The sequence below is a fragment of the Erinaceus europaeus genome, chromosome 17 (assembly GCF_950295315.1).
Source record: "Erinaceus europaeus chromosome 17, mEriEur2.1, whole genome shotgun sequence".
NCBI lineage: Eukaryota > Metazoa > Chordata > Mammalia > Eulipotyphla > Erinaceidae > Erinaceus > Erinaceus europaeus.
Genome location: NC_080178.1, coordinates 16,139,510 through 16,166,435, shown reverse-complemented (window position 1 = coordinate 16,166,435; position 26,926 = coordinate 16,139,510). Strand labels below are relative to the sequence as shown.

Below are 26,926 nucleotides of genomic sequence, written 5' to 3'. Positions count from 1 at the left end.
TGCAGACCCAGCTCTGCTCACAGACTCCCTGGCCAAGTCCTGACTCTGAGCCCTAGTTGTTCGCTCAAATGGAACCCCTAAAGATAGTTGGGGGGATCTGGGGAAGGAACTGCTCTCCCCCACCCCAGTTCCAGGCTAGAGAGGAGGGTTAGGGGAGCTGGAGGTGCAAAGCTCCAGACCCCAGCATGGCCCCTGCATTCCCTTGTCTTCTCTCAAATCCCAGATGTGCAGGGAGCCACCATCAGTCTCCACGGCAACCACTGCCCCCATCCCTGGCCTCCAAAGGCCCCAAACTCCACCTTCCTTACAGACCCCACCTCCCAGAGAGAAGCGTCTTAGGCGAGGAGACTTGGGAGTTTCAGGCAGGGCCGCATTCCAGTTTCTTTCCAGAGAGGGGCTCTTTCGAAATGAAGGCCTCGCACATGAATGCTGATTTCACCGCTTCCAGGCAGCCTTTTCATTCAGAGATAGAAAGGGAGAGAAAGGGAGTCGGGCTGTAGCGCAGCGGGTTAAGCGCAGGTGCCGGCATAAGGATCCCGGTTCGAACCCCGGCTCCCCACCTGCAGGGGAGTTGCTTCACAGGCGGTGAAGCAGGTCTGCAGGTGTCTGTCTTTCTCTCCCCCTCTCTGTCTTCCCCTCCTCTCTCCATTTCTCTCTGTCCTATCCAACAACGACAACAACAATAATAACTACAACAATAAAACAACAAGGGCAACAAAAGGGAATAAATAAAATAAATATTAAAAAAAAGGAAGAAAATTTTTTTAAAAAGGGAGAGAAAGACACCACAGCACAAGCTTCTCTAGGTGCGGTGGCACTCTCCCCGGTGTGCTGGGGTTCAAAGCTGGGTCCTTGTCCTACCTGGTGAGCCTTCTCTCCAGCTCCAGGCCTTCACTTTATGGAGTGGGACTGAAGGCAGGTCCCCACTCTCATCTGCGTTCTGAGCTCAGTGTGAACCTCTCTGGGTGGGTGCTGGGGGTTCGGCCCAGGATCAAGCCTTTTCCCTCAGCAGGTCCTTCTAGTTAGGGGACAGGCTATAGAACAGCCTACCTGGTCAAGGGTGGAGGTGGAATGTTAGGAAGAAGAAATGAAACTAAGGGATGAGGAAGGAGGAGCCTGCCTGGGAAAGATCTGTTTTCCAGGCAAGGTTGGAACATCAAGGGCAAGACCTGGGCGGAAACCCTTAGGGAGGAGCGCCAGGAAACTGTCCTTGGGAAGGAGCCTGAGGGTGTTCCAACAGGTCACTTTAATTCTAGGGGTAGGTAGAGGAGGCTGGAGTCCCAGACCGCCTCCTGCGAGGGTGCGGCTGGCCTCAGCGGGGGCCTGGCGGAGTGTAGCCTGGCGCAGTCAGCCGGGGCTGTTCTAGTTCACGGTCCAGAGCGCCCACCGCCCCCTCCAGAGCTGGGTCATGTCGGGGCCCACTGTGGCCTCAGAGGAGAGAAGGGAGGCAGACTAGACAAGGAGTACAAGCTGACCTTCTGGGCGAGGCTGGCGGGCTGGAGGGGGGGCGGTTGGTGGTCCCCGGGGCCCTGCCCAGGCGGCCCAGTCCACAGCTTCATTGAGGGCCGGGCCCCCGCCAGCTCCCCAGCCAGCCGACCTTCACTGGTGACTTTGTCTTGTCGGGGCCCCTGCCAAGCCCAGCCGGGCCACCTGGACCGAGCGAGGAAGGCGGGGGCTCCAGGTGCCGGCGGCGCGGGCAGGTCCGGGCTGGCCCCGCCTCCTGTCCCCGGAGCAGGTGTCCGCGACCGGGCGGCGGGGCATTCCAGCCCCCTCCCCCAGCCGCCAGCCGCCCCTTTCATCGGCGCCCGGGGTCACGGCCCCTCCCCCCGGAGGTGAAGGGGAGGAGATGGGGCCCCGGAGCTGGGGAGAGGGGGGATGGGCTCAGAGCAGGTGGCGGGCCCGGGCCTTCCAGGGTGGCTGCTGGCGTTTCTTCCCGCCCGCCGGAGGCTGCTCGGGGTGTGTGTGTGTGTGTGTGTGTGTGTGTGTGTGACCGTCGGAGGCCAGGGTACCCCCAGCCCGGGTCTCCCCGCGCCGCAGCTCAGGCCCCCAGAGGTGAAACCTGAGCCCAGGTTGGGGGCGGGGCCGGCTCCTGCTGGGACGGGGCGGGTCGCGCCTCCACCTCTGGGGCCCCGCGCCCCGCGGGCGGCTGCAGAGCTAAGTTCCAGCCGCCGCCGCCGGAGCAGGTGAGGCGCCCGCGCCGCTGCCGTCGGGCCGCCCGGGCCGAGCCTCTTCCCGCCCGCAAGTCCTCCGGGCCCGCGATGGCGCCCCCCGCCCGGGGTCGCGCCCCGCCCTGAGCGCCCCCCGCCGGCCGGTCCGCATGCTGCCCCGAGGGCGCCCCCGGGCGCTGGGCGCCGCGGCGCTGCTGCTGCTGCTGCTGCTCGTCGGCTTCTTCCGGCTCGGTGGGGACCCCGAAAGCCGGGGCGCAGCGGGAGGCGGGGGCGCCGGGGGCCTGGACCCCGCGCTGACGCCACATGTCCCCCCAGACGGGCGGCCGCGGGGGACCGCTGGCCTTGACGGAGACCCGCCGGGGGACCACAACCGCTCGGGCTGCCACCCCCCGCGCCCGCGGCCGCCTAAGTGCGAGGTAGGCGACCCGGCTCCTGGCGGCGGGGACCTGCCCCCCCAGAGCTCCCGACACCCATGGGAACCGGGACATCTGGGAGCCTCGGGCCTCACTCCCTGTGCTCTGCCGTCCCCAGCTCTTACACGTGGCCATAGTGTGTGCCGGGCACAACTCCAGCCGGGATGTCATCACCCTGGTGAAGTCCCTGCTTTTCTACAGGTGCGGCCAGGTGGCAGAGGGGGGCGGGCGCTCCACCCCGGGTGGGGGTCTCAGAACCCCAGCTGCCCTCAAGTGACATGTGACCTGGGGTGAGTGTTCCCTTCCACCCTGGGGAAGGGCTGGAAAAACTCTCCTCAGCTTTGCACCCTGAGCTCCCGGTCGAGGTCTGTCAGCTCCTCCACCCCAACCCCCCCCCCTCCCCCCGTCCGCCCCAAAGGAGGAATCCGCTGCACCTCCACTTGGTGACTGACTCTGTGGCCAGGAACATCCTGGAGACGCTGTTCCAGACGTGGATGGTGCCCGCTGTCCACATCAGCTTCTATGACGCCGAGGAGCTCAAGGCAGGCCCTCCTCCCCGGTGCACTCCCCAGTCCTGCCACACCTGCTGAAGCTCAGATCCCTCACCTTCCTTGGGGCTCCCCCTTCTCCCCGGCGTGTCACTGTGAGTGTGCGCTGGTGCCCAGAGGCCTTTCTCTGCCACACTCACTCTGATCCTCCCATCCCTCAGCCCCAGGTCTCCTGGATCCCCAACAAGCACTACTCGGGTCTCTATGGGCTGATGAAGCTCGCACTGCCTGGCGTCCTGCCCCCTCACCTGGCCCGTGTCATTGTCCTGGACACAGATGTCACTTTTGCCTCCGACATCGCAGAGCTCTGGGCCCTCTTTGCCCACTTTTCTGGTGAGAAGCCTGGATGGACCCCCATCCCGGCCCCTGTCTCCAGTCCCCCGTCCACCCAGCCCCCCCACATGCGGCCCTGAGGCAGCCTCAGGCAGCTCCTCGCACCCTCCCCTCCCAGACAAGCAGGTGATCGGTCTCGTGGAGAATCAGAGCGACTGGTACCTGGGCAACCTTTGGAAGAACCACAGGCCCTGGCCTGCCTTGGGCCGGGGATTTAACACAGGTGGGAACAGAGGTGGGGGAAGCAGGTGAGGGTGGCCCCTGGGCCTCACACCCCAGGGGCTGGGCAGGTGCACAGAGTGCTAAAATGCCCCCCACCCCAGGAAAGAGCATTGGGAGGAGAAAACAGTTCACACCTGGGCAGTACCACCACCTGGCCACTCTGAGCCTCGGTTTTCTCATCTGTTAAATGGGGATGATTTTGCCAGCCGCAGGGGCTCCTCCAGGTGCCAGATGATTGTGGAGGTGCTCTAAGCTGTGCACCCCAAAAGGACTGGTTGTTGGCAGAAATGTATCATCAGACATACCACTAAGTGTGTTCCTGAGGATTGTAAAAGGCAGACATTCAAAAGATACCTCTTCTGGGCTGAGGAGACAGCATAATGGTTCTGCAAAAAACTTTCATGTCATAGGCTCTGAAGTCCCAGGTTCAATCCCCAGCACCACCATAAAGCAGAGCTGAGCAGTGCTTGGGTGTGTGTGTGTGTGTGTGTGTGTGTGTGTGTGTGTTATCTCTTTTATTAAAATAAATACAATATTAGCAGTATTAATAGGGCTAGGTGGTGGCACACCCAGTGAGCACACACATTTCCATGGTTCAAGTTCCTAGTCCCCACCTGCAAGGGGGAGCATCACAAGTGATGAAGCAGTGCTGCAGGTGTCTCTGTCTCCCTCTTTATTTCCCCTTCCCCCTCAGTTTCTCTCTGTCATATATGTGAATATAGTAAATAAAGTAAGGGCTGGAGAGACGCTTAATGGTTATGCAAAAAGACTTCTATGCCTGAGGCTCTGAAGGCCCAGGCTCAATTCCCCACACCACCACAAGCCAGAGCTAAGCAGTTCTCTGGTCTCTGTCTCTTTGTCTCTGGTTAAAAATAAATATTAAAAAATAAAACATATTTTAAAATTTTTATGTATTTATGTATTTATTCCCTTTTTGTTGCCTTTGTTGTAGTTATTATTGTTGTCATTGTTGGATAGGACAGAGAGAAATGGAGAGAGGAGGGGAAGACAGGGGGAGAGAGAAAGATAGACACCTGCAGACCTGCTTCACCGCCTGTAAAGCGACTCCCCTGCAGGTGGGGAGCTGGAAGCTTGAACCGGATCCTTAAGCCGGTCCCTGCGCTTTGCGTCACCTGCGCTTAACCCGCTGCGTCACCGCCCGACCCCCTAAAACATATTTTTTTAAAAAGCTCTTATGAGTGGTGAAATAAATCACCAGATAGAGCTCAGGTTTTTATTTATTTATTCATTCATTCCTTTTTGCTGCCCTTGTTTTTTGTTGTTGTAGTTATTATTGTTGTCATTGGCTAGGACATCGAGAAATCCAGAGGAGGGGAAGACAGAGAGGAGGAGAGAAAGACAGACACCTGCAGACCTGCTTCACCGCTTGTGAGGTGACTCCCCTGCAGGTGGGGAAGCCGCGGCTCGAACTGGGATTCTTACGCAGGTCTTTGCACTTTGCGGCACATGCGCTTAACCCACTGCGCTACCGCCCGGCCCCCCAGGTTTTTAAAAAAATTTTTTTAAAGATTTATTTATTTTCCCTTTTGTTGCCCTTGTTTATTGTTGTAGTTACTATTGTTGTTACTGATGTAATCTTTGTTAGATAGGACAGAGAGAAATGGAGAGAGGAGGAGAAGACAGAGGGGGAGAGAAAGACAGACACCTGCAGACCTGCTTCACCGCCTGTGAAGTGACTTCCCTGCAGATGGGGAGCTGGGGGCTTGAACCGGGATCCTTACACCGGTCCTTGTGCTTCGCGCCATGGGCGCTTAACCTGCTTCGCTACCACTGGACTCTTGTTTGCCTCCAGAATTATTGCTGGGGCGCTTGGTGCCTGCACTACGAATCCACTGCTCCTGGAGGCCATCTTTTTTCCCACAGTTGTTGTTGGGTAGGACAGAGAGAAATTGAGAAGAGATGGGGGAGAAAGATGGACACCTGCGTACCTGCTTCACCGCTTGTGAAGCCACCACTGCAGTTGGGGAGGAGGGGACTCCAACCGGCATCTTTCTTGCTTCTTCCGCTTCACACTAAGTGCAGCGCTCAGGACTTTTATGTTTGAGGCTCTTGGTTCAAGCCCTGGCACTTAATTACTTCTCTCTCTCATAACGTAAAACTCTTATCTCATCTGAAATAAATTTAAGAAAAGAAAAACGGGGGGTGGCACATCGGATTGAGTGCACGTTACACTGCACAAGGACACAGGTTTGAGCCCTGAGACCCCACCTGCAGGGGGAAAGCTTTGCAAGTGGTGAAGCAGTGCTGCAAGAATCTCAGTCTCTCTCAATCTCTATCTCCATCTTCCCTCATGATTTCTGAGTCTATCAAATAAGTAAAGATAATAGAAAACAAATAAAAAATAAAATAAATGCCACCTCACACTCCAGCTGGGAGACGGGCCATCCCGCCTGGGCTTGACAGTGTTCCCCACCTCCAGGCGTGATCCTCCTCCAGCTGGACCGGCTGCGCCAGGCTGGCTGGGAGAAGACATGGAGGCAGATAGCCACTCGGGAGCTCCGCACGTTGCTCGCCACCTCGCTGGCCGACCAGGTCTGGGGGGGAGCGGGGATGGGGGTGGGGGTGAGGGTGGCGCTGACCCAGAGGAGCGAGGACGGCAGCAGCAGTGTCTGTCCAGGATGTCTTCAACGCGGTCATCAAGGAGCACCCGGGGCTGGTGTGGCCCCTGCCCTGTGTCTGGAACGTGCAGCTGTCCGACCACTCGCAGGCTGAGCACTGCTACCTGGAGGCTTCCGACCTCAAGGTGAGGGGGCGGCCTGCGGGAGGGGAGAGGGGAGGTGCACCCAGCGTCCACCCACAGACCCCGCCTCCGCCTCCGGGTCCCAGGTGATCCACTGGAACTCACCAAAGAAGCTGCGGGTGAAGAACAAGCACGTGGCATTCTTCCGCAGCCTCCACCTGACCTTCCTGGAGTACGATGGAAACCTGCTGCGGAGAGAGCTCTTTGGGTGCTCCAGCCCGCTCCCGCCTCGGGCAGAGCAGGTGAGGGGGTCTCTCTCCCTCCCCCAGCTCCAGAGGCCTTGTCTGGGGGGCCTGTCCCTCTCCAGCCCCATGCCTCCCTCCCTCCCCATCTCGCAGCTGCAGTTGGCTCTGGCCCAGCTCGACGAGGAGGACGCCTGCTTCCAGTTCCGGCAGCAGCAGCTCACCGTGCACCGCGTGCACCTGACCTTCCTGCCCCATGAGCTGCCGGCCCCGCAGCCCCACGACGTCACCCTGGTAGCCCAACTCTCCATGGACCGGTGAGTGGCCAGGCCGGAGCATGGTGTGGCCTGCCCGCACTTCCTAGAGGAGGGTGTCCCGAGGGACAGGGACTAGCACAGGCTCCCTGTGCTGCCGCTGGAGGAGTTCGAGAAAGCAGGAGACACAAGCTGGCGGAAGGGTTGTGGACTTTGAGAATCACAGGGGAGCCACCCCTCCACAGCTGGGGGACCATGAACCCCAGCCTGTCTTTTTTTTTTTTTTTTCTATTTTTATTTTACTGGATAGAAACCAGAGCAATTGAGAGGGAGAGTGAAAGACACCTGCAGCACTCCTTCACCACTTTCGAGACTTCCCCCCTGTGGGGCGGGGGGGGGGGGTGTCAGGACACCAGGTACTTAAACCCAGATCCTTGTGCATGATGGCGTGTGTACCAACCAGGTACACCACAGCCTCTAGTCTTACTGTCTTACACCCTCCATTTTCTCATCTATCAAATGAGAAAGTGTGAAGCTAAACTCTGAGCAGCTCAGAAAGTACTTGGGAGCTGCTCAGCCACAGCCTGATATCCCCTCTTACCCCAGGCTGCAGATGCTGGAAGCCCTGTGCAGACACTGGCCGGGCCCCATGAGCCTGGCCTTGTACCTGACAGACGCTGAGGCCCAGCAGTTCCTGCGTTTCGTCGCGGCCTCAGCTGTGCTCTCTGCCCGGCGGGATGTGGCCTACCACGTGGTGTACCGCGACGGTCCCCTCTACCCTGTCAACCAGCTGCGCAATGTGGCCCTGGCCCAGGCCCTCACACCCTACGTCTTCCTCAGTGACATTGACTTTCTGCCTGCCTACTCCCTCTACGACTACCTCAGGTGGGGCTGGGTGGCCAGTAGCAGGTGGATCTGGACAGGGACCCACTGCCCCCTAGACTTGTGTGGCCTTGCTCCTTTCTGGGCCTATCTTCTGCAGGCCATCCAGTCCGCCAGCCTTTGAAAGCTGGGCCCTGTGGATAATAAGGCTGGGGAGACAGTTTAATGGTTCTGCAAAAAGTCTTCCATGCCTGAGGCACCAAAGGTCTCAGGTTCAATCCTCAGTACCACCATAAGCCAGAGCTGAGCAGTGCTTTGATACAATAAATATAAAAATATATACAGTAAATTATAGATGAAGAGAACACCTGGTGTCTAGCACTAGAAGTAGAATTTTTCTTTCTCTCTTTTTGCCACCAGGGTTATTTCTGGGGTTCAGTCCTGGTCCTATGAATTCATTGGTCCTGTCAGCCAATTTCTTTCTACTTTGATCGGACAGAGAGAAATTGAGAAGGGAGATACCTGCAGATGCTTTACTGCTCTGAAGTATCGTGTTGCCCCCCGCCCCCCCACAAGTGGGGAGTGGGGGCTCAAACCTGGGTCCTTGCGCCTGGGCACATGGCACTGGTTGTGCCACCACATCTCTCCCTCTTTTAACCAGAGCGCTGCTCAGCTCTGGCTTAAGATGGTGCTGGGGCAGGGATTTTGGAGACTCAGGCTTGAGAGTCTCTTTGCATAACCATTATGCTATCTACTCCTGCCCTTTTTTGTTTTTTGTTTTAAATAGAAATAGAAACAGAGGGAGAGAGTGAAAAACAACCAAAAAAGCACCTTCAATGCAGTGGGGACTATCCAAGTGAGCTGTTTCTCCAGCCCCAGAATCTACCCGTTTCTTTTTTTTTTTTTAAATATTTATTTTATTTATTTATTCCCTTTTGTTGCCCTTGTTGTTTTATTGTTGTAGTTATTATTGTTGTCGTTGTTGGATAGGACAGAGAGAAATGGAAAGAGGAGGGGAAGACAGAGAGGAGGAGAGAAAGAGAGACACCTGCAGACCTGCTTCACCGCATGTGAAGTGATTCCCTTGCAGGTGGGGAGCCGGGTTCGAACCGGGATTCTTATGCCGGTCCTTGTGCTTTGCGCCACCTGCGCTTAACCCGCTGCGCTACAGCCCGACTCCCATCTACCCGTTTCTATATCTTCAGGACCTCCATTGAGCAGCTTGAGCTAGGCAGCAGGCGGAAGGCAGCGCTGGTGGTGCCAGCGTTCGAGACTCTACATTACCGCTTTGGCTTCCCCTCCTCCAAGGCTGAGCTGCTGGCCTTGCTGGACTCCGGCTCCCTCCACACCTTCAGGTAGGTGAGGCCACCGCAGTGCCTACTGCTGGCCCCTGTCCCCACCTCCCTCCCCACACCAGCCCCTGCTGCCTGGCTCTGCAGCCTTTGCTGCTCCCCAGGTACCACGAGTGGCCCCGAGGACATGCACCCACAGACTATGCCCGCTGGCGGGAGGCCCGGGCCCCGTACCTCGTGCAGTGGGCAGCCGACTATGAGCCCTACGTGGTGGTGCCGAGAGACTGCCCCCATTACGACCCCCGCTTTATGGGCTTTGGCTGGAACAAGGTGGCTCACATCGTGGAACTGGATGCACAGGTCAGGGGGCCTAGTTGCCCACGACACCCCCAGGCCCCAGAGGCGGGTTGGGTGGTCAGGGGAGTGGGCCACCATAAGGTGATCTGGCAGAGTCTTTAGCTGTCCTGCCCTTCTATGGACCCAGAAGTGTGCACTGAGCCCTTGGGCTCCTGAGGGTTTATCCAAGGAAGGAACCTGCTCCCCCGTTGTCCCCAGAGCTTCCATCAGTTCCCTGACTGGGCAGTAACCCCTCTCTTGCCCCTGCCCACAGCAATACGAGCTCCTGGTGCTGCCCGAGGCCTTCATTGTCCACCTGCCGCACACGCCCAGCCTGGACATCTCCCGCTTCCGCTCCAGCCCCGCCTACCGTGACTGTCTCCAGGCCCTCAAGGACGAGTTCCATCAGGACTTGTCCCGCCGCTATGGGGCAGCCGCCCTCAAATACCTCACCGCTCTGCAGCAGCCCCGGGGCCTTGCCTGACCCCGCCCTTGCCCCTGCTACTTTCAGCTATTTAAATTATTTAAGGACTCTGGGAAGGAGCCTGGAGGCCTCCCGCCTACTGCTCTTCTGTGCCTGGGGTCCAGGCTTCCTCCGCCCCAGCTGGTTTGGGGCTGGGTCCCAACATCCACTGTGCTGCCCTTTTTCACAATGAAAAATTTTAAGTTCTATTTCTCAGGCATTTCTTGTTTGTTTGAAACTAACATTCTTTCAACACTGTCTATGAGGATGAACAGGAATATCTTATTTTTTCATTACTGTTTCTTAGCTGGAGACAGAAAGCCTGAGAGGCAGAGGGAAAGGGTGAAAGGGATCCCAGCACCGAAGTTTCCCTCACTGTGATGAGGGTTGGGCTCCACCTGGGTGAACACACGGCAAAGCGTCGCACTGTCCCGGTGAGCTATTTTGCCAGCCCTTGTTCCTCCTGATTTGGGCTATGAGGGTGTCGCTAACCTGAGGGCCTAAAGCCTCCTCACTCAGGCTGGGGCTGGAGCATTTAATGTCTCACCCACCCTCCTCCACTACCCAGAACCCAACATCATGAGGCTGAGAGGCTTTATTTGGCTTTATTTAGTAAAATGTTAAAATAAATAAATACAAATTGATCAGCTGCTCTGTATTCCCCCCACCCCCTCAAAACAAAAACAAACAAAAAAAAGTCAAACAAACAAAAAAACAAAAATTTTGAAGCACAAAACTCCAAATACAAGTTCTACCAAGACTTAAATCACAAAGGGCGTGGACGAGAGACAGGAGTGGGGCTGGCTGGCTGGCTCTTTCTGCTAGGGCCTTGCTGACCCCTCGCCTGCCCATCCTGCTCTGCCTCCCTGTGTGCACCCCAGGAGTGCAGGGCCAGAGGCTGCTGTGGGAAGAAGGCCTCCTGGGAGGGGTGCAAAACGGACCCTGTGAGCCCTGTCCTCCCTTTCCCTGGGCTGTTTTTTAAGAGCCCTGTGCCCCCCTCCCAGGGCTCTCTGGAGGGAGAGAACCCCCAGCTCCCTTTGCTTCGGAATCTCCTCAGGCCCAGGGTAAGAAACGGGTCTCCTGTTTCCTGCCAGGGGTGCCCAGTTGAGGGGTGGGGGAGAAGGCCCTGTGCTTTGCACAGAGCCAAGATGCCTCCAACTGAAGCCGTGGGCCTGGAGAAGCCGTGGCCTGAAAAATGTACCTCAGTCACCATCCATCCACCGCTCCAAGAGCTTTTGCTCCCAGGGCCAAAGCTTCCACAATTAAGCCCTTTGGATAGATAAGAGACCACACCCTAAGAGGGAGGGCGGCAGAAAACCATCCAGAGTGTGCCATCAGAGCTGAGAGAGTCCTAGGAGGCCCTAATGGTCCCGAGAAAGGAAGTCGCATAGATGGCTGCGGGGCGCCAGTACATGCAGAGAGCTGGACACGGCCACCCACACTCATGGGGCAGAGGGGCCCCTGCATCTGTATACACAGCCTGGGGAGCCTGAGCCAAGAAGAAGCAGCGGCAGAGAAGGGCCACCGGGCACTAGGATGCTGCAAGCTGGAGGCTACTCTGGCCCCACTGCCGACCCCACACAGGAAGGCCTCCAGGGAGCCCCCGGAAGTGGGTCTCTGCCAGGCACAACCAGCAGGCTTGCTCCAAGGGGCCTGATAAGGAAAGAAGAAAGCAGAACCCGGGTGAGCTCAGCCCAGCCGCAGTGAGACGAGACCAGGCAGGCTCTTAGAAAGAAAAAGGGCCTGCGGGCGCGTTGGCAAGATCGGGGAAAGATGATGGCGACATGACCTCACTGTCTGTAGGGCGCAAAGCCTGAGCACAGCACGGACAAAGGGCCTCCAAATGGGCTGCCCCCACCCCATCCTGACCCCAGACCAGCATCTTGGTCTCTGAACTGACTATAAAGCCAGCCTGCTTTCAGAGGTGCCTGCCGGTGGCTCAACTCAGTCTCTCTCTCTCTCTCTCTCTCTCACACACACACACACACACAAACACACACACACACAGCGAGCTGAAGGAGGGAGGGAGGAGGAGGCAGCTCAGGTGGGTGGTCATGAGATTGTGTGTGTCTTGGTTGGTCACAGGCACCTGGAGGGACAGACAGAAGGTCTGATCTTGTCAGGACACCAAGGGAACAGGAGACCGGGTCACCAGGGCCTTTTCTCTGCCATAGAAGTGTACTGGAATCTGAGTCCAGAAGGTAGGGCTGAGGGGCAGGGGGTGTGTGCAGCCAGGGCTGCATTTTGTACTCCACAAATGATTCACGTATCGGCTCACACCCGAGCTTCAGGAAGAATCCACATCCTTGCCCAAGGCAAGGTCAGAGCACGTTTTTTTTTTTTTAAATATTTTTCCTTTTTGTTGCCCTTATTGTTTTTCATTGTTGTTGATATTGTCGTTGTTAGGACAGAGAGAAATGGAGAGAGGAGGGGAAGACAGAGAGGGGGAGAGAAAGACAGACACCTGCAGACCTGCTTCATCACCTGTGAAGCGACTCCCCAGCAGGTGGGGAGCCGGGGGCTCGAACCGGGATCCTTAAGCCGGTCCTTTCGCCACGTACGCTTAACCCACTGTGCTACGCTCGACTCCCTGTCAGAGCACATCTTGCACCCAGCAGGCAAACACTTTTTTGACCTTACCTGGTCCCCAGTTTCCCCCTGGCCTTCCCCCAGAATCCTCAGACAGCTCCTTTCTTAGCAAAGATAACTCCCAACTTCTTTCAAGAAAAGCTAGGGGGTAGGCGGCACCCCCCACACCGACACCCCCGCCTGTGGGCCCAGCCAAGTCGGATGCAGAGCTCTAAGTCAGGGCACACAGTCTGCCGCTGGGCTGGAAGCTCTGCCAACGACTCCAACTAGTCCAGGCACCTCCAAAGCTCCCAGTCTAAACATAGCACCTTGGTTTCGGCATGAGAAGAGAAGCTCCTCTCTGTCCTCCATGGGCAGTCCTGCAGCCAGGGCCTGACCCTGAAGCCAATTCAGCCTGCCTGCCCCCCTTCCCCTCTCTGTTCTCTGTAGGTCTTCACTGCTGTGGACTGACTTTTTCAGATAGAGGCAAAGATGCAGAGAGAGAGTAAGAGACAGAGACAGACAGACAGACAGACACACACACACACACACACACACCCCCACACCCCCACCACTAAAGCTTTCTTCAATTCTTGGGGGCCAGGCTCAATCCTGGGTCACATGGCAGAGTGTGTGAGTTATTTTGTGAGCCCAGTGAAGCCACTCTTAATCCCTCCTTCTAACACCTCTGGGACGATGAATGAAACTGGTTGGTAGAGATGGGACACGTTTTAGCTAAAAAGCAGCTCTCTCTGTTCTGTTTGTTTGCAAGCTTCATCTTTGTCTCTCTGGACACAACTGGGTGAGGGAGAAACTGAAGAGACCTTTTCTTCTCTCAGGATCTAGCCATTTTAGGGACGGGGAATTAGCTTGGGGGGGGGCTGGGGGTGCTGGGGTGTAAGAGCCACTGCCTCCTTCCTTGTCAGCCAGGCACACACAATGGGCACAAGTCACCAGTGGGAGCCTATCTCTGACAAAATGCGTTTCCCACAAGGAAAGATGATAGAAATGAGCTGAGTCTTCCAGAACCCTGTTTTTCTTAAGAAGGAGACAGGCTGGGCCAAGGCAAGCACAGCAGGTTAAATTCTATCTCTGGTGCCTGGAGGAGCCAGCAGGCAGAGAAAGATTCAGAGGCTGAGATTCAGACCTCTCTTCAAAGGCAAGACAGACACAAAGGCCACCCTGGGGCTCTGCCTGGGAGACACCACACACCCTCAAGATCTCTTGCTCCTCTGTACTTTCCAAGCACCACGGGCTGATGCAGTCAAGCCTGTCCCCTGCACCCTCCTGCCAAGGGACCTGGTGCAGGGGCACAAGGGAGTTTCACTGCTGTGTCCTTCGGAGCTGTCCCCCAGGCACTCATAATGCTGGTGGCTGAAAGACTGAAGCAGCACCAAAGGAAGGGATCTTATTTAGGCACCAGCCTTTTGCTCTAGCAAAATCTGAGGAGACAACAGGAGGGCCCTGATACCATCCACACTCCGTTTGGGTTTCAAAAACAGGAGCCAAGATCCTTGCACCAAGAAGAGGACAGTCTTTTCTGAGAAGGGAGAATGATGGGAAGGGCTCTTCAGGGCTGCAGTCATCCCTGCAGAGGACAGAATCACGGAGACGAGCCCACCAGTCTCGAGACACAAACACCGCAAAATTCATCATGATCAGCAGGTTCTGTGCTAAAAAATTATAACTACACAGCATTTGCTCCAGTTCTGACACCTTTTTTAATAGAAATCACTTTTTAGGAAACAAATAGCACTTTTGTAATTTCTTTTTACAATGTTTCTCAACTTGATCTTAATTTAAGTAACACTAGGAAGACCTCAGTATCTTTTATTTGCCTTTTTAATTAAAAAAAAAAAAGTCGTCTGTCGTCGTTGTTTTCCCCAGATACAAAGATTTTTTTTTTTGCCCTTGCATAAAAAAAACAGTGCCCCGAACGATGACACAAGGACTCACAGGGACTCACAGGACCTCACTGACACTAGGATTCCTATTCTACCATGCACGGGCTCGACTACCCTTAAGTGGACTGTCAGCCTGAAAAAACCGCTTTTCTATTCCTTATTTTAGTTTTTGTTACAAAAAAAAAAAAAGCAAAATAAATGACAAAATAAAACTTTTTTAAGAGAAAAAATACAGAAATGAAAATTAAAAAGAAAAAAGAAAAAGAACGAAGGAAAATAGAAAAAGGAACGTCTCCACTCAATTCACACACACCTGGGTTGCGCGCTGCTTCACTCAGGATCGTCTCTTCTTATAAATATAGAAAAGGGATGGAGCTTGTTTTCAAGTAAAACCACTGATCCACCTTTTTTCCTCCCTACACACACACACACACACACACACACACACACACACACACACACCCTTCTTCCCTGACCTGCGAGGGCCAGCTGAGAGCCCCCTCTGCTCGTTTTCGGAGAGGGAAGGGAACCGACCATTCACAGGGATGCGCGCCAATTTGCAGAAGCAGGGAAGGAAGGTGGGGAGCGTGGGGAAGCCAAGTGCTTGGTGTCCGTCCGTCCCGCCTGCACTGGGCCCCACCCCAGACAATATGGAATACTGCTTATTCAATATACTTTCCCCACCCTGACTCCCTCCCATCCCATCCCCACCCCTCCTCTGGGCACAGGGCTTGGTTAAATCTCAATTTCTGTGTTTTTTTTTCTTCTTTTTTTTCTTTTTTTCTTTTTTTGGTTTTATAAGAGTGAAAGTTTAGAAACAGGAAAGCCCACACACTCTTTGGACTTGTCTTCTCTACCTAAACAAACGGCTCCGCACATAAGGGTCTGAAACCTGCTTTCCTCCCTCCGCCCGTCCCTGCTCCCCACCCAGCAAAACAAAAGCAAACCCATCGTGGCTGTGGAGGCTGCTGCAGGCACACACTGGTGTATAATAGAGAGAGTAAATATATTATTTCACTTGGCATGGTGCTGGCAAAGAACCTCCAGCTGGCACTATTTCATGTAACATGGTCCAATCTTTGCATGTACACACAGAATAAGAAGGATCAATTGGCAAACTCTGGTGCCACCTGGCACAAGCATCTTCTCTCTCTCTGGAACCAAAGAACCAAAAGAATTCTGTACTTTCCAGAAGAAATCCGGCTCTGCTTTTCTAGAGTCTTCAGTGTTCTGCTCTCCTTGCCGCCGGGATCCCGTGGCTTCTCCGAGCGAGCGAGTGAGCAATCGAGCGAGCGGGCTCCGTTATTTAGTCTCTTCCCCCGGGTTACAGTTCGCTGTGCAGCTCTGGGAGGAGGGGGAGGGGGCCGGCGTGGAGGTGGTGGCGTTGGCAGGGGGGGTGCAGTCCGGGCCATTGGAGATGGCCCCCACAGTGGCCTCAGAGTCTACAGATTTGGAGAGGTCGATGCCGTGGATGAGGCGGATCAGCTGTTTGACCTTCTCCAGGGAGCTGTGCATCTCCTTCTGCCGGGCCAGGATGGTGTTCTTCATTTCCATGCATTTCTGTGGCAAATGAGAAGGGCAGCGGCACTGAGCCTCCAGCTTCCCCACAGGCCTTGGCAGTGCTCTCCAGGGAAGAGGCCCTTGCTGGCTGCAGGGAGGTGGGTGGGGGGGACGGCATTCCCCCCCACCCCCCAGCCCTTGTTCTGTTCCACACTGCATTGGGTGCTATTACCCAAAGGGAGGAGGAGGCCCAAGCAGCAAGAGAGAGGGAGAAGTGAGTGGTTTACTTTGACACTAGGATATAAAACCCAATGTGAATGATTATGGTACTAGCCCCAAATACTTAGAAACAAAGCTTCCACGGTTTTGCCAAAGGCAGTTTGGGCAGGTTTTGATATGCTTTGGCCATCCGTGCTGATGGGTGCTAATGTACCCAGGACTGGACTGAGCTTTCCAGGGTGGTAAATGTACCCATGGCATCTGGATTCCAGTTAAACACCAGTTGGATTGCTGGGGATGTTTTGTCAACAAGGATTCAGAGGTGGGACAGTGATGTTTAGGAGAGTCACATAGTGCAGTCAACAGCACCCCTCTGCCTGACCAGGGACTTGGGAGTCCTTCGCCCTTGTGCCCTTGGTATCCCACACCCGCTGCTTCCTGTTCTAGGCAGGGACAGAGAAGTGAAACCTATGCCGTGGTGGCGTGGTGAGCAGGAGAAAGCAGCTGAGGGACAGTTCAAGTGCCACCAAGTCCAAGGTACCACCTGGTGTCCAACAGAGGGGACCTACTCAATGGAAAAGAAAACTTGCTCCTGCTGGAACAACCTCTGAATCCTTGCCTCTCAAAAGTCCTGCTCCTCAGGATGCTCAGGAAAACCTGGCAGGGTGACTGGCATGGGGAGGAAGGGCAGAAGCTTGAATGACCAAGTCTGTGCCCAGCCAGCATCAGTGGAGACTGCACACCTCAGCCAGATGTTGAGAAGGAATTCATGGCGGGCGGGGGGGGGGGCGGCATACAGCCGCAGCTGCTGCCGTGTCTCTCCTGCCTGCAGAGCGTAAGGCCCCTCTTCCATCAATGCCAAGAGGATGCTCTAGGCCAAGGAAATAGCCCAACAGGTAGTAGAGTAATGGATTTACTTACCTGAGGTTCTCTGTTTGATCCCTAGTACTGCATGTACCAGAGTGGTGCTCTGGTGTTTGTCTCTCTTTCTCTGCCTCATGCGAAACTCTCTCTAATGTGTAATAAATAAAATTAATATTTTTTTTAAAGAGGATAGCCAGAGAGGAGAGACAGCATAGTATTTATATAGAAGACTTTCATGACTGAGCCTTCAAGACCCCAGGCTCAATCCCTGGGACCACTATTAGTCATAGATGAGCAGAACTTTGGTTAAAAAATGTCCTAGACCATATCAATGGGGTTTACAGTTAACTATATTTATATATTTTTTCCATATTTGGGAGCTAATCTCTTCCCTGATCCAGCTTTCTAGTCCTTTTTCTAACTCTTTTTCTAACCTCACCAATGTGTCTTGGAGCCCCACCGCCCCAGAGCCAAACCCCACTAAGGAAAGAGAGAGAAAGTCTGGGAGTGTGGATCGACCTGCCAACACCCATGCTCAGCGGAGAAGCAATTACAGAAGCCAGCCCCCCCACCTTCTGCATCCCATAATGACCCTGGGTCCATATTCCCAGAGGGATAAAGAATAGGAAAGCTATCAGGGGATGAGTTGGGATATGGAGTTCTGGTGGTGGGAACTGTTTGGAATTGTACCCCTCTTATCCTACAGTCTTGTCAACATTTCCATTTTATGAATAAATTTAAAAAATGTCCTAGACTTTGGCTAAGGAATCACATACCAACTTAAAGCTTGTATCTAAGGACTAAACTCTTAATTGTGTTGAAATGCTGAAGGGCCTGAACCAGCCGTCGGGAACCACGTGTGCTGCTATGAGGTGCGCGAAAGGTTCTCTTCCTCCAAGCCTTCCACTAAAGGCAGGAGGTTTACTTACACTTATAGAATTGCTGAGTTGTTTCACCTTCTGCTCTAGTTGTTCTCGTTCTTGTTTTAAATCTGAACTCCACTTAAGTAACTTCTGTTTCTCTTCTTCTTTTGCTGAGAAAAAAAATCTTTTTACTCATAAAGTATTTGAAGAGGTCACTGTGATCAGGATACTTTCTAAAGGTGATATGTCCCCAAAGATCCTCCTGAACTTCATGAATCTGTCCACCTGAACTCTCTTTTTATAAGTACAAACATAGGTATGTTAAGAGAACTGTGTCTTGGGCCTGGGTTATTAGACAAATGAGATACTATGTCTCTCATTTTCCCTAAGAGATTGATATACAAACTACACTTTATTTAGTAAAAACTTTTCATTTATTAATAATCATTTATTGACACAGATGAGAAGAGGGAATGAGAGAACCAGAGAGTCGCTCTGGCACATGGGATGCTGGGGATCAAACTTGGGGCCTCATGTTTCCAAGTTTACTGTCCTGTTCAATGTACCAGCTCCCAGGCCCAACTTTTCATTTTCTTAAAAAAAAAAAAAAAGAGTATTTATTTATTTAAGAGAAAAGGGGAAGAGAGAAAGAGGAGGGGAGGAAGTAAAGGAGAGGGAGGGGGAAGGGACGGAGGGGGGAGAAGGATAAGGATATAATGAGAACACCAGATAATCACTCTAGCATATGTAATGCCAGGGATTGAACTCAAGACCTCAAGCTTGAGAGTCCAACACTTGATACACTGTACTAACTCCCCGATCACTACAGCTTTTAATTTTTAAAAAACATTTATTTATTTATTTATCCCCTTTTGTTGTCCTTGTTGATTTGTTGTTGTAGTTACTATTATTGCCATCGTTGTTGGACAGGACAGAGAGAAATGGAGAGAGGATGGGAAGACAGAAAGGGGGAGAGAAAGACAGACACCTGCAGACCTGCTTCACTGCTTGTGAAGTGACTCCCCTGCAGGTGGGGGACCAGAGGCTTGAACTGGGATCCTTATGCCGGTCCTTGCGTTTTGCACCATGTGTGCTTAACCCGCTGCACTATTGCCCAACTCCCAGCTTTTAATTTCTAACTTTAAATTTTATTTTTAGAAATGAGACTTTCTTCCAGTCATCCCTTCAAAACAAACAAAAAAAGCAAGGGATAACTTATAAATTAATTAATTAACTGAAGGCAATTCTTTACCTGCTTTGTAGGCGATATAGGAATGAACAATTGCTAAAGTTCCTGGCCAAGGAATTGCTTCTTCCTTCTTCAGCATCTGAAAAGGTTTTCAGAATTTTACCTTGAGACTGAGGTATAAAACATCCATCCCCTGTGTAGTAATAAGCAGTGTCTCTATAGTTATTGGCAGACAAACTCCAGGAAGGGTTTATGGTGGCGACGTTGCAAAACCCTGGCCTATAGTTCCTAGACTACGAAGTTCCCATTATCAGCCTAAGGGAATGAGGCTCAGTACAGCTAAGAGCCTCACGGCTGGAGCCCCGGCTCACAAGGAGGCTGGGATGTGGCTGAACATGCCTGTTTTTTTCATCTTTGCAGCACGACCCTCCAGCTACCCTCAACAGGCAGAACCACCAGCATACAGCTCCAGCATGAAGCAGAAACTGGCAGTTTCATCCTTAACTGATATAGGAGACCTGTCTCAGTCTTAGCTTTAGAAGTCCTCAGAGAAAGCCTGACCATGGAAACGAAGTGTAATTCGGACCCCATGGAGAAAGCTACCAGAGGATCATACAGTGGCAACGAGAAGAGAAACAGAACTCTTCCTACTACTTTACGGACGGGGAAAGGGACTGCAGAATTCTCTCAAGTTGGGATTTCAGTGACCCCCAACAGGATCCTAAAGCTTTATGAGCGTCTGAGATTACTTGATTTTTATACTTTGCCTATTTCTAAAAAATAGGTGAGCTTGTAATAAAAACATAAAGACATAAAGACACAAGGGCAGTTGAGAAAAGATCAGACATTGAACAGAGAAAAAGGGAAGAGTGTGGGTCAGTTTATGGTATGTTTTCCTTTCCAGTTCAGGGACTAGTAAAACATCACATTGCTGTCAGTTCTCTGCTCCTGATGAAAACATGGTTAAATGTGAAACAAGCATTTGCTGCTTTTTTTTTAAAAAGGTACTTGAGTGTTGATATTTTATTTCTTTATTTACTGGTTATAGACAGCCAGAAATCGAGAGGATAGGAGGAAATAGAGAGGGAGAGAAAGAGAGACACCTGCAGCACTGCTTCACCACTCACAAACCTTCCACCTGCTTTGGGGACCAACTGGGGGCTTGGACCTGGGTCCTTATACATTGTAACATGTGCACTCAACCAGGTATGCCACCACCTGGTCCCTTTAAAGAATTTTATTTCCTAAGACAGTTTTAAAACCATATTAGGTTTGGGCCACTTTTTAAAAAATAAATGATTTATTTATTTTAGTACTGGATAGAGACAGAAATTGAGAGGGGAGGGGGAAATAGAGAGGAAGAGAGACAGAGAGACACATGCAGCCCTGCTTCACCACTTGTGAAACTTCCCCCCTGCAGGTGAGGTGGGGACCAGGGGCTTGAACCTAGGACCTTGAGCACTGTAATGTGTGTGTGCTTAACCAGGTGAGCCACCATTTGGCCCCTGGTTTGGACCATTCTTAAAAGTGAATGGGGTAGGGCATCTTATCAACTTTTAAGGGTCAAAGAAATAATAAGAAAAGTCATTTCAAATAAAGAGGATAGAGAGGGTCTCTCCAGGGCCAGGTGGTGACACACCTAGTTGAGCGCACATGCTGCAGTGCACAAGGACCCAGGTTTGAGTCCCCGGTCCCCACCTGCAGGGGGAAAGCTTTGCGAGTGGTGAAGCAGGTCTGCAGGTGTCTCTCTGTCTCTCTCCCTCTCTAGCTTCCCTCCTCTCAATTTCTGGCTGTCTCCACTAAATAAATAAAAAAAGATTAAAAAAAAAAAGATAGGGTCTCTCCCCCCTGTACACAGTCACCATCCCGGGAGTATGACAGAAGAGCTCTTCGTGGGCGAGTGCTGTGTATGGACATGGATACGTGGCCTAGTGAAAAGCACCATCCTCCTGGCTTAGAGAGCGAAGGCCCTTTCTCTTACTCATTCCCTTACCATGACCCATTCACAGTAAGTACCTGGTCTTGACATCTGGGACAGATCCACATGCCCTTGGGAATCGTTTTCAGAGGAGGGTCTAAGCAGTCCAAGTGATAAACACGGGAACATGTGTCACACATCAACAACTGGCCACTTTTTCTGCAAACACTGCAAAAATCCTCATGGATATCACCCTATGAGATTGAGAGGAAAGGTAAGAGAAGGGACAAAAAAAAAAAAGTTTGAATGTTAACATGTAAAACCTGGGTACATGTAAATGTTGGTCCCCTTCAACATGTCCCAAGAACATTCAGGACAACTAGGAATCAGCAATCACACGAGCTCCTCCCGCCCCTCCACCATAGCTGAGCTTTTGTACGTGGGAACAATATTCTTAAAGTAGAGTTTACAGTTAATTTTCACCTAGGTCTGAATTAACTGTTCAGGTGACAACTCAGTATTCGTTATGTTTTGGTTGAGTCCAATCCACAAATCAATAAAGACAATGAAACCCATTCATCAAAATGTTTCATATTAAAATATAAACAATTCTATCATGGGCGGGGTGGGGGGGGACGGTTAGAAGGGTGGGAAGAAAAACAGACAAGAAATGGAGTTTTATCAAATTCCTTGCTTGCACAGGGAGAAACAACACAGTGGAAGTTCAGGTAGGGAAGGTTAACTCGGGGGTGAAGAGTTTAAAAAGCCAAAGCAGTAGCTGACAATAATCCCTTGAAATCAGTATTTGGCATTTGCTGTGCACTGGTCCATTCTATTCTGGAAGGCTTTATTTCCCGCTGTAAAGTCCTTCACCCAATCAGACACTGATGAGCAGCACCACTGCACCCTTCCTGTCTGGCCCACCCCACCAGTGAGCACTCTGTACTCAGGCAAATCTACCGGAGCCCTCTGAATAGAAGACAGCATCAGAAATAAAGCACATCTACTTTAAACTGGAGGCGAATACATGAATGTGTGTGCCTGAGGTAATAAAGGCATATTTCTCAGTAAATCAATCATGACTTGTTTTCCCAATAGGATTAAAAACACCAGGAAAGGAGAGACCAAAAGGATATTCCAGAGGCTAGCCGGTAAAGCAGTGCCACATTCTCAAGCAGACCCCATTTCACGTCTAATGTGTTTAGATTTCTAGGCTGCTCTGGCTTGAAGGCATAATATAAAAAATTTGCACAGGAAGCAACGAAGCTGAGAGCAACACCAAGTTCTTCCTGTCACACAAGGCCTAACCACCCCACTTCCTCACAGACCTATAATTTCTCTCTAATGGAAAGGAATGTTCTTTACCGAATCAGAGATACAGAGTTAGATTCAACAGGCCATCAGGTACTTTAGAAATCCCACAGCAAAAAGTTATGATATGTAAGAGTACGGATGATTTTTTAAAATTTTATTTATAAAAAGGAAACACTGACAAAAACATAGGATAGAGGGGTACAACTCCACACAATTCCCACCACCAGAACTCCGTATCCCATCCCCTCTCCTGATAGCTTTCCTATTCTTTAACCCTCTGGAAGTATGGACCCAAGGTCATTGTGGGTTGCAGAAGGTGGAAGGTCTGGCTTCTCTAATTGCTTCCCCGCTGAACATGGGTGCTGACTGGTCAATCCGTAAAAGTATGGATGATTTTAGCCTTTCTTACTATGTGTGCTTAAGCAGGTGCACCACCACCCAGCCCTGATTTTAACCTTTCTTAGTAGGAAAATGTTAAGCCCCAGTAATAAAATAGATAGGCGGTAGAGAGGCAAACGTATTGCATGAGGATTCAACCTAAAGGGATAACTTCCAAACACCAAGTGAGACTTAAGGTATCATCCTGACCTAAAAGCAACATTTTTGTTTCATCCTTCAAATCAGACCAAGGAACCTTCACCCGTGATCTGACTCTGGTCCTTTATGAAGTTCTTAGCAATGCTGTTGTTATGAACTGTAAGTCAGGCTATCAGTTGGGAAGTGAGCAAGACAAACTGGACATCTTATTCAGAAGGATTTGATGGGTACAGAGTTCTGTTCTGAGTTGACAGGACAATGGTTATGCAATAGACTTTCATTAAATTCCCAGCACCACTATAAGCCAGAGCTGAGCAGTGCTCTGTGTGGTTAACAAAATAAAACAAACCAAACAACAACACAAAATGAATTCTGTTGACTTTTTTTTTCCTCCTCCTTAGAAAGGAGAATATTTAAAAGTGGAAGGTGGAGCACACATAAAGTAAAAGTTAAATATTTTCCTTCACATGTTTTTTTTTAATGTTTTATTTATTTACTTATTATTGTATAGAGACAGAGAGAAATTGAGAGGGAAAGATAGGGGGAGAGACAGAGAGACACCAGCAGCCCTGCTTCACCACTTGTGAAGCTTTTCCCCTGTAGGTGGGGACCAGGGGCTTGAACCTGGATCCTTGCGCACTGTACTGTGCACGCTTAGCCAAGTGCGCCACCGCCTGGCCCCACTTTCACATGTTTAAAGGAAATAAAATATCTACATGTTTACAAAAAATAGTAAAACTTTAGGCCAATAGTAAAATGTTCAACTCAAGAATGCACAAGTACATAACACATTCCATCACTTATGAGAGTGATGACATCAACCCACATCATGCAGAATGTGGGAAACTCCATGGTTCACTCTTGAGTGAATGAGAGTAAAGTGCACTGAGGAGAGAGAGAAAGAACCAGACATCTTCTGGTACATGTGCTGCTGGGGATCGAACTCAGGATCTCATGCTTGAGAGTCCAATGCTTTATCCACTGTGCCACCTCCCAGACTACCTCACTTAAAAAAATTATTTATTTATTACCTTTTGTTGTTTTATTGTTGTAGTTATTTATTGTTGTTGTTATTGATGTCGTCATTGTTAGATAGAACAGAGAGAAATGGAGAGAGGGGGGGAAGACAGAGAGGAGGAGAAAAAGACACCTGCAGACCTGCTTTCACCACTTGTGAAGCGACTCCCCTGCAGGTGGAGAGCCGGGGGCTGGAACCTGGGATCCTTATGCTGGTTCTTGCACTTTACGCCACCTGTGCTTAAGCTGCTGCGCTACCACCTGACTCCCAAAAGTCCTCATTTTTTATGGAGTCCCTAGACTAGAAGAGCCTTAGGAACCACACTTTGAGAGCAGATAGACAGATATCATCCGCACCAGGATGGATTCTTTTTTTTTTTTTTGCCTCCAGGGTTATCGCTGGGGCTTGGTGCCTGCACCATGAATCCACTGCTCCTGGACGCCATTTTTTTCCCATTTTATTTCCCTTGTTGTTGTTGTTATTGTTATTGTTTCCATTGCTGTTGTTGGATAGGACAGAGAGAAATGGAGAGAGGAGGGGAGACAAGGAGGGGGAGAGAAAGACAGATACCTGCAGACCTGCTTCACCGCTTGTAAAGTGACCCTCCCCTGTAGGTGAGGAGCCGGGGGCTCGAACAGGGATCCTTACTCTGGTCCTTGCACCTTGTGCACTTAACCTGCTGTGCTATTACCCGACCCCCCAGAATGGATTCTTTGCTTAAAGAGAGCAGATGTCCCACACAGGTGCAACAACGGTGAAAAGGTTTAGAATTTGGTGGGTGACTTAATCATCTTCATAAACCAAATAGGCTGAGAGACACCTGATCTCCATGGTCCTTTGTTAAGAGCTACTGGCATCTTTTACTTTGGAAACACTCATGATCTATCAATCATTTGCAACATCATCATTTGCTAGAAGAAAAACAATACGTAACTGAAGTCAACATATATGCCCTTCTCATAAAGTGATGACAGGGCAACGAGGTGCAGTACATCCTGAAGATGAGTGTCTGGCTGGGCCTTGTATTAGAAACTCCTTCTAGATGGTTATTGATCCTCAGGAAATGCCTGCCTCTCCACTGTGATCATTTAATTAATGTTGTTGGGCCTTATGCCACCCAGGGAGCAAACACACACAGCTCTGCGTGTTGACTTTAATCACTACCACGGTTGGGGCACTGCAAAAGTGAAGTCAACTATCTTAAAAGAAAAGCCACTCTGCCAGGTAGACCTTAGGACGTCACCATATCTTTAGTGGTTTTAGCAAAGTTTTCTTCTACCTTTAGATTTATGAAAAGAACAATGTAAGCATTTAAGACAAAACTTGGCAGAAGCTTTTAGTTTGTGTTTCATCTAAGCAGATCCTTTGGTTCAATCTCCTAAAGAAATACCACAGACTGCTCCCACCCCCAACCAAAAATCATACACAGACAAAGAAAAACCAACACTGTTTAGGAAAGGTATTCATGAAGAACCATGAAATCACCTATTAGCTAGCATTTGTATACCACCTGGGTGGGATATTCCTTACAGGAAAAGGCTCTTTGTCAATGCTTCAACCAAGGAAAAGTTGAGACACTCTTTGGGACCAGTAAACAAAGCTCCAGACAAGGGTTCCTGGTGTGCAGCAGCAGCACAGGTAGAAAGCCTCTATCAGGCTGGCGGTATGGATCCACCTGCCAACGCCCAGGTCCAGCAGAGAAGCAATTGCAGAAGCCAGCCCTCCCACCTTCTACACCGCATAATGATCCTGGGTCCATGCTCCCAGAGGGATTAAAAATAGGAAAGCTGACAATGGAGGGGAAGGGATCTGGAACTCTGGTGGTGGGAACTGTGTGGAATTAACCCCCTCTCTTATTCTACAGTCTTGTCAATCATTATTAAATCAATAATAATCATAATAATAAAAAGAAAGCCTGTATCAGTTACTTAAGTTAAATGTTGGAAATGCTGGGGGCCAGGCAGTGGCGCACCAGGTTAAATGCACATAGTACTAAACACAAGGACCTGTGCAAGGATCCTGGTTCGAGTCCCTGGTTCCCCACCTGCAAGGGGGTCTCTTTACAAGCAGTGAAACAGGTCTGCAAGTGTCTATCTTTCTCTCCTCCTCTCTTTCCTTCCCCTCTCAATTTCTTTCTGTCCTATTCAAAAAAATTGGTTAAAAAAAAAATGGCCACAGGAGCAGTGGATTTGTAGTGCAGGCATTGAGCCCCAGCGATAACCCTAGAGGCAAAAAAAAAAAAAAGTTGGAAATGCTGACTCTTTAGAACAAAGCTAAGCTTGTAGCCACTAGCCATTTTTTTTTTTTTTTTTTTTCCCTCCAGGGTTATTGCTGGGCTCGGTGCCTGCACCATGAATCCACCATTCCTGGAGGCCATTTTTCCCCCTTTTGTTGTAGCCTCGTTGTGGTTATTATTATTGTCATTGTTGATGTTGTTCATTGTTGGACAGGACAGAGAAATGGAGAGAGGAGGGGAAGACAGAGAGGCGGAGAGAAAGACAGACACCTGCAGACCTGCTTCACCGCTTGTGAAGCGACTCCCCTGCAGGTGAGGAGCCGGGGCTCGAACCGGGATCCTTACGCCGGTCCTTGTGCTCTGCGCCACATGCGCTTAACCCGCTGCGCCACCGCCACACCACCCGCCACTAGCTATGTTTAAGGAAGGAAATCTGACAGGGAATAGAACTCTTGTAAGACCTGGCCCTCCAAAGATGTCACTTCCTTTGACTCAGGATGTGTATAGGGCACCATTTGGGTTCTTGGGAAAGAGGTGGACCCTTTTCTGAAAACCTGCAAGTTCAGGGGACATTTTACCTGAGGGTAAGCCATAAAAAAAAAAAAAAGACAAGCTCTGGAATTCACAAGTAAAATGGACATATGTACAAAATGAAACTCTTGTTCCCTTCTCAAGCCAGCTCCTCCTGGCATCTCCAGTAAATGACAGCTTCACCCTTCTAGTTGTTTACACTAAAACCTCAGGATTCAGCCTTGACTAGTCTCTTTTCCTCATGCCCCATTTTCCAAGTCTGCTGGCCCCTTCATACTGTTTGCAAATTTGATCACCTTTCTCCATCTCTACCCCTATCATTCTATTAGGACAATCTCTCACTGGCTCTTGCCTGGACAATGGAGACTGCTTCCTAGCTGGTCTCCCTGCTTCACTCTACCTTCCCCCAGTCTCTTCTCTGTACTTCACATACAGTGGTTCTTATAAAATCCAAGTTTATTTTACAAACAC

General features: G+C 51.1%; 2 protein-coding genes across 29 annotated transcripts in view; one reads left to right on the top strand and one right to left on the bottom strand.

Annotated features, from left to right (window-relative positions):
• The first annotated feature begins 1,382 nt into the window (after positions 1 to 1,382).
• LARGE2 (LARGE xylosyl- and glucuronyltransferase 2) lies at positions 1,383 to 10,003 on the top strand. 5 transcript variants are annotated; one of them, XM_007519155.3, is made up of 14 exons: positions 1,387 to 2,399; positions 2,484 to 2,584; positions 2,700 to 2,782; positions 3,000 to 3,123; positions 3,291 to 3,462; positions 3,581 to 3,685; positions 6,125 to 6,237; positions 6,323 to 6,448; positions 6,532 to 6,687; positions 6,784 to 6,944; positions 7,488 to 7,766; positions 8,909 to 9,058; positions 9,160 to 9,355; positions 9,606 to 10,003. In XM_007519155.3, exons 1-14 carry the CDS (start codon positions 2,318 to 2,320, stop codon positions 9,813 to 9,815), a joined length of 2,058 nt encoding a protein of 685 aa, XP_007519217.2. In that variant the 5' UTR covers positions 1,387 to 2,317; the 3' UTR covers positions 9,816 to 10,003. The 5 variants fall into 5 exon arrangements, with proteins under 5 accessions (XP_060032494.1, XP_060032495.1, XP_060032493.1 ...); XM_060176511.1 differs by having other exon boundaries at positions 1,383 to 2,584; positions 6,844 to 6,944; XM_060176510.1 differs by having other exon boundaries at positions 1,386 to 2,584.
• Positions 10,004 to 10,380: 377 nt separating this feature from the next.
• PHF21A (PHD finger protein 21A) overlaps positions 10,381 to 26,926 on the bottom strand; it is a 232,021-nt gene continuing 215,475 nt past the window's right edge. For all 24 annotated transcript variants that reach the window (XM_060176522.1, XM_060176518.1, XM_060176526.1 and 21 more), the window contains 4 exons: positions 20,918 to 21,073; positions 18,965 to 19,040; positions 17,779 to 17,882; positions 10,381 to 15,826 (listed from right to left, as the gene is read on the bottom strand). In XM_060176522.1, coding sequence (XP_060032505.1) covers positions 15,569 to 15,826; positions 17,779 to 17,882; positions 18,965 to 19,040; positions 20,918 to 21,073 — 594 coding nt within the window. In that variant the 3' untranslated portion in view covers positions 10,381 to 15,568. The remainder of the gene's footprint in view (positions 15,827 to 17,778; positions 17,883 to 18,964; positions 19,041 to 20,917; positions 21,074 to 26,926) is intronic.

What these genes read in the sequence shown, in the direction of transcription:
- LARGE2 (XM_060176510.1), top strand. Translation starts at nt 2,318, where the DNA reads ATGCTGCCCCGAGGGCGCCCCCGGGCGCTGGGCGCCGCGGCGCTGCTG. An exon ending in ATGACGCCGAGGAGCTCAAG is followed by an intron (nt 3,124 to 3,290) that starts GCAGGCCCTCCT and finishes CCCATCCCTCAG; the next exon opens with CCCCAGGTCTCCTGGATCCC. An exon ending in GGGCCGGGGATTTAACACAG is followed by an intron (nt 3,686 to 6,124) that starts GTGGGAACAGAG and finishes CCCCACCTCCAG; the next exon opens with GCGTGATCCTCCTCCAGCTG.